The 5,535-nt window shown below is 46.2% G+C and overlaps 1 protein-coding gene across 1 annotated transcript in view; it reads right to left on the minus strand.

Annotated features, from left to right (window-relative positions):
- MED19 (mediator complex subunit 19) overlaps positions 1–5,320 on the minus strand; it is an 8,626-nt gene extending 3,306 nt beyond the window's left edge. Inside the window, exons 1-3 of the mRNA XM_015829938.1 lie at positions 5,095–5,320; positions 2,986–3,242; positions 463–559 (exon numbers count right to left, since the gene is read on the minus strand). Of these exons, the coding sequence (XP_015685424.1) occupies positions 463–559; positions 2,986–3,242; positions 5,095–5,299 (559 nt within the window). The 5' untranslated portion in view covers positions 5,300–5,320. The remainder of the gene's footprint in view (positions 1–462; positions 560–2,985; positions 3,243–5,094) is intronic.
- Positions 5,321–5,535: the final 215 nt, after the last annotated feature.

Raw genomic sequence — 5,535 nt, forward strand, 5'->3', positions numbered from 1 at the left:
GATGGCAACCGTCCCTCTTCAACCAGCCGCCTGCTAACTCGCCGAGGTCCCACGTGGCCAGATGCATCTCAGCATCCATGCGCTCGCTGGCCTGTGTGTGCAGGGGCCAATGGCCCGGCCCCTGCCTCACCTTACCCTGTGACAATGACACCACTGCCCTGCCTCACCTTGCCTCACCTCACCCCGCAGGACGAGCCTCTTGCCCACCGCCCCACCTGCCAGAGACCTCCTGGATCTCCCCCAACCCTACCCGGCCCCCACAGGCGTCCCTCCCGAGCCACATCGAGGTGATCATGCCCACATTCACCACACCCACCCAGTCTGCCATGACCACCATAGCCAGGCCCACCCAGTGAGCCATGCCCACCTGGTACCCGGCGATAAATAAGTGGGTTTTGGGTTGCAGTTGCACTCGGTCTCTAAAAGGTTCACCATCACTGTCCTAAGAAATAGACTTCTCACCTGGGGGGACGGGGTCTTGCGTCCGGCTCTGCTTATGTTTATGTTTATTTTTTTTCTTAGGTGGCTGGATGTGCATTAAGCGACATTGTTCTGGTAACTGGTGTAACAGAAACAGAAAGGCATGTCAATACGTAACTTCCCAAGTACCATTGAAGAAAACATATAGAATAGACTTATGGCTCTACTTTTTTTTTTTTTTTTGCAAGCTGATCAAAATTTCCATCAGAAAAATTACTACTACAGTTAATTCTCACTTCAAGATGGTAAATTGGGACCAGAATTTCCGTTGCTAAGCGACCTGTTTGTAAAACATGACCTTATGTGACTCTGCTGCTTAGTGACAACAGTTCTGGCACTTCCGATTGCTGTCATTAAGTGCAACGTCGCACGGTTGCCATTTGCAACCTCCTGCTAGCTTCCCTATTGACTTTGCTTGTTGGAAGCTGGCAGTGAAGGTTGCAAATGGGAATCCTGTTCTGATGTCATAATTGTGAGCTAGGGGCTATGGCTGGCTGGACACTGTAAGGATAAGTATGAGGACCAGTTGTAAATAGCACTCCTTCAGCACCATCATAAATTGGACTGTTGCTGAAGGAGTGGTCATTAAGCAAGGACCACCTCTATGTTCACTTAAAGTTTGTTTGTGTCTATTGCAAATTAAGGATTTCTGTGCTAAAGCAAAATTATTCCTAATCTAGAGTTTCATTGCTTCCAGCTTCCAACTTTACAAATGCAGCACTGAAAAGCCTTCTGGCTTCAAAACAAGAACCAGCACAGTATAACGATTAAAATGTTGGACTAGAGCGAGGAAGACTCTGATGAAAACTTTCACCCTTAGCTAGAGAAATTTACTTGGGTGACCTTAGACTAATACTCAGCCCAAATTTCTCAGATTGTTCTGAGGATAGAGAAAATCAGGATATAAATTTAATGAATAAATACATGAAATGCAGACAGAGGTTCCTCTTATGATCAGATCTCTCATAACTCTTAGGAATACTTACCACAGAAAATTACTATTGCCTATTTTTGGCCAATCCAATAGCTATGACAAAAATATCAACAAAAATTTGCTGGTTGTTTGAGATGACAATTTTAACAAGTATTTATCATTTTCTATTGCTTCTGTTGTGAACCAGAACTAGACATGTTGTGCTAATATAGCCATGGTGGTTCCTATTTCACTGTACTGTGCAAACTTGGTGGCTCAATATATCATATGCTGAGACTCTCTTTGAGGGAGCTGTATGGTTTAGAAATATGAAATATAAATACCATATATATAAATTCTATAAATATAAGTTTTCTCTGGAGTTCAGCTAGGAATTTTCACTTGATACCAACTTTGCAACAGGTGAAAGAAAGCTTCAAGAAATCCTTTTGTAAGGATAATCTCTTTTGTCCTTTGCCTGGAACTTATTATTTTCAACCCTACTTAAGTCTGTTTTGACAGAGAAGATATAACCCCCGTTATTCTTTGGGAGAGCGGACACTGGTTGCCTTTAAGTCAGTCTTTATTCCTGGCATGTACACAGATATTCTATATATATTTTCTGGCAACATTTTCAGACATTAATTATGGTTGCCTTTTTCCTAAGACTGACTGGTCCCAAATGATCCAGTTTGCTTCCATACCTAGAGTAGAAGAAGAACTCAAGCTTCCTCATTCCTAGTCAGTACCATAATCAATAGTCACATGCTATATACCATATTCTAGAAAACTCCAATCCACTTGATTCTGGGGGCTAGCAACATATCTATAATATAGCATCCATGCTGCCCAAAACACCCTGAATTCCTTTATGGTCAATGTCTCATAAAGTAGACAAATTGAATTATTCAAGAGTTTTGCACTCTAATCTCTTTCTGTCATTTAAATTATCTATTTTCATCTAGATCAGTGGTTCTCAACCTGTGGGTCGGGACCCCATTTGGGGTCGATCAACCATTTCACGGGGGTCGCCAAGCAAGGCTGTCCGCCATTTTTTTTCTCTGCCATTTTTTCCCCCCTTTTCTGGCGGGTGCCTTACCTCCCTTGGGCTGGGCCAGCTGGTGGTCGGCCTGCTCCATCTCTGCCGCTTGCCAGCTACGCCTCGGCCGGCACAGGGGGCGGAACCACGCATGCGCGGAGCCCCCGGGCAGGGAAAGTCCTCGACTTACGACCGGTTGGGTAGTCCTCGACTTACGACCGGTTTAGTCCTCGACTTACGACCGGTTTAGTCCTCGACTTACGACCGGTTGGGGTCGCGGCATTAAAAAGGTTGAGAACCACTGATCTAGATTGCAATGTAATTCCCCAAAAGTGTCCACTGTCATATGACTCATAATGAATATATTTAGAGGTGAATTAATTTTCAGATTCTAAATTGATAATTGTCAAACCTTAACCTACAAACCTGTAATATTCTTAGTTGCCAGTCTGGCAAGTTTCTTTTTCATTTGAGGCATCACTGTGCATTTTGTTTATACCAGTTAAAAACCTTCATTAGGACAACCTGTCTTTCACCCAAAGCACGAACTCACCGGGCCAGCATGGAGACGAAACCCTGTTAGCATGGTCCCAGTGATAGGGTTGAATGAGCTACCGCAGATGGGAGGTTTTTCAATTAAAGAACGCAAGCTGCTGTTGTCGTGTGAGCCTGGCAAATCGATCATTCCTGGCAGGTCAGGCAGAAAATTGCTGAGTTTCTCTTTCACCTTTTTGCCACAGAATTTATTGTAGGCATGCTCTAAGTTGTAGTGGGTGATCAAATTTGTGCTTCCTGTTAGTTCTGTGGTACCTGGCAAGAAATGGAACAACATTGTAAGGTAACAATGTTACTGAGTGTTTTGCCTAAATTAACAGCGCAGATAAAAATGTTTTAAGAAACCCTCAAAGTTTGGTAGAAGCTGATTTTGAAACCAGATCCTTTCTGTAGATGACCATGATACAAGTCCTATTTTATGTGACCTGAAATACTAGCAGTGAGAATGGAATTATTTAAAATATTTATAGTGTGGTCTTATCCATAAGATTGTTTGACCCATTATAATCCATAAAAAGAAAACATTAAAGCTACAAAACCAAGTAAAATATACACCCTCTCATTTAGTTACCCTTCCTTAAATTGGAAGCAAAATGGTTTCTAAGTGAGTACGAATGAGACTGAAAGAGGGAGAGATACTGTGAGGATCTCTAGAGCAGCGGTTCTCAACCTATGGGTCGCGACCCCATTTGGGGTCGATCGACCATTTCACGGGGGTCGCCAAGCAAGGCTGTCCGCCATTTTTTTCCCCTTTTCCGGCGGGTGCCTTACCTCCCTTGGGCTGGGCCAGCTGGTGGTCGGCCTGCTCCGTCTCTGCCGCTTGCCAGCTACGCCTCGGCCAGCGCAGGGGGTGGAACCACGCATGCGCGGCGCTCCCGGGCAGGGAAAGTCCTCGACTTACGACCGGTTGGGTAGTCCTCGACTTACGACCGGTTTAGTCCTCGACTTACGACCGGTTGGGGGTCGCGGCGTTAAAAAGGTTGAGAACCACTGCTCTAGAGGCTACCATCTCATTTAGACTAAGTTCTCCTGTGCAGCAAGACCAGTTTTAACCTCACTCTGGCATGCATTGTTGTCAGGCACACAAAATTTGGTTGGGGAAAAAAAATTACCATATTTGCAAAAGGTCACTGAGGTAGCCACTTAAATAAGTGACCACGACAGAGAGGCGCTCTAATCCAGCTAGCAATTATGACCCAAATACAGGAGTTAAAAATGGGTGGATGACGACCAGGGAACTTTTAAAGCCAAGTTCACTATAAAGAAGTCTCCTCACAGCCCTGGGACAACGAAGCTTGCTTCTCCCTGCACAGCTTTCCAAAAGATAAAATAGTCCTGCTTAACATACATTGATGCATCCGGAGAAAATGATTAACTTTACAACCCGATGCACGTTTGCTTTTAGTGATAGAAATTTCATGAACATGGCTACTAGGCACATTACTTAAGGTGGGTTGTACAACTTTTCAGAGAAGGGCAGAGAGCTCTCAATTGTTAAGGAGGATTCTTGAAGGGACCCGCAGCGCCTGCAGCCTAAAGAGTCTAAATCAGTGTTTCTCAACCTTGACCATTTTAAGGCATGTGGACTTCAACTCCCAGAATTCCACAGCCAGCAATGCTGGCTGTGGAATTCTGGGAGTTGAAGTCCACATGCCTTAAAATGGTCAAGGTTGAGAAACACTGGTCTAAAAGAAGCAACAGCTGCGGATGGAACCAAGCGGGCGCACGCCCGTTTTACTCTCGCACAAATGGCACAAAACTCTCCCAACCACGGTTTCCACAAGCAACTTCGAAGGCTTTTAACTTGAGGGCGCCAAGTACGCGCATACGAGGCCATCCCGGCTCATTCAGTGGCCCGAGCAACTGCCAGTCGCGCGAGTTACCACCCACGGCTCTTCAAGCCCAGCAGTCAGCTTCTACAACGGCTGGGCCCGAGTTCCCGCAAAGGCGGAGCAACTGCCCATCAGCTGCAGCGAGCCGTTCTATTGGCACATTCCCCCCGTGACGTACAAAATCCGTCAAGCAGCACTGATCAGGAAAGCAACGCCCGCCTCTAGGAGGCGGTTGGTTACGGAGCTCCTGAAGCCCGCCCCTTACGAGCCACTACCTGGTAACTCGCGCATTAGGTAAAAAGGACCGCTGGCTGCCGCAGCTTTGCGTGCCGTCTCTTCTCCGACGGGAGTGACCGTTGGTACAGGCGGCTGTCCAGTACCGGGTCCTCCTGGTTTCCCTGGGCCAAAGCCTAGCGCGGCAGCTGTTGTAGACGGAGGAGGTTCTGTCCCTCCGAAGAGAGTAGAAAAATTCTCCATCATCCCGGCGTGCTTTGCGCAGTCTCCTCCTATTGGCTTCGCATCCGGCGCTTGTCTACGTTTGCTTCGGCGTCATTGGAAGGCGGTGACCCCTCCTCTGCATACGATTGGCTAACTTACCTGGAACTCGACTGTGATATGATAGGTTACTTTAGCAGAATTGACACACTTTTAAACAGCGGAATTACGTCAAAAAACTAAACGTCAGAGCGAAGGCAATGCCTTGGTTGCCGTCCTGA

The sequence above is a fragment of the Protobothrops mucrosquamatus genome, unplaced genomic scaffold, assembly GCF_001527695.2.
Source record: "Protobothrops mucrosquamatus isolate PMUCROS unplaced genomic scaffold, P.Mucros_1.0 scaffold7721, whole genome shotgun sequence".
Classification (NCBI taxonomy): domain Eukaryota; kingdom Metazoa; phylum Chordata; class Lepidosauria; order Squamata; family Viperidae; genus Protobothrops; species Protobothrops mucrosquamatus.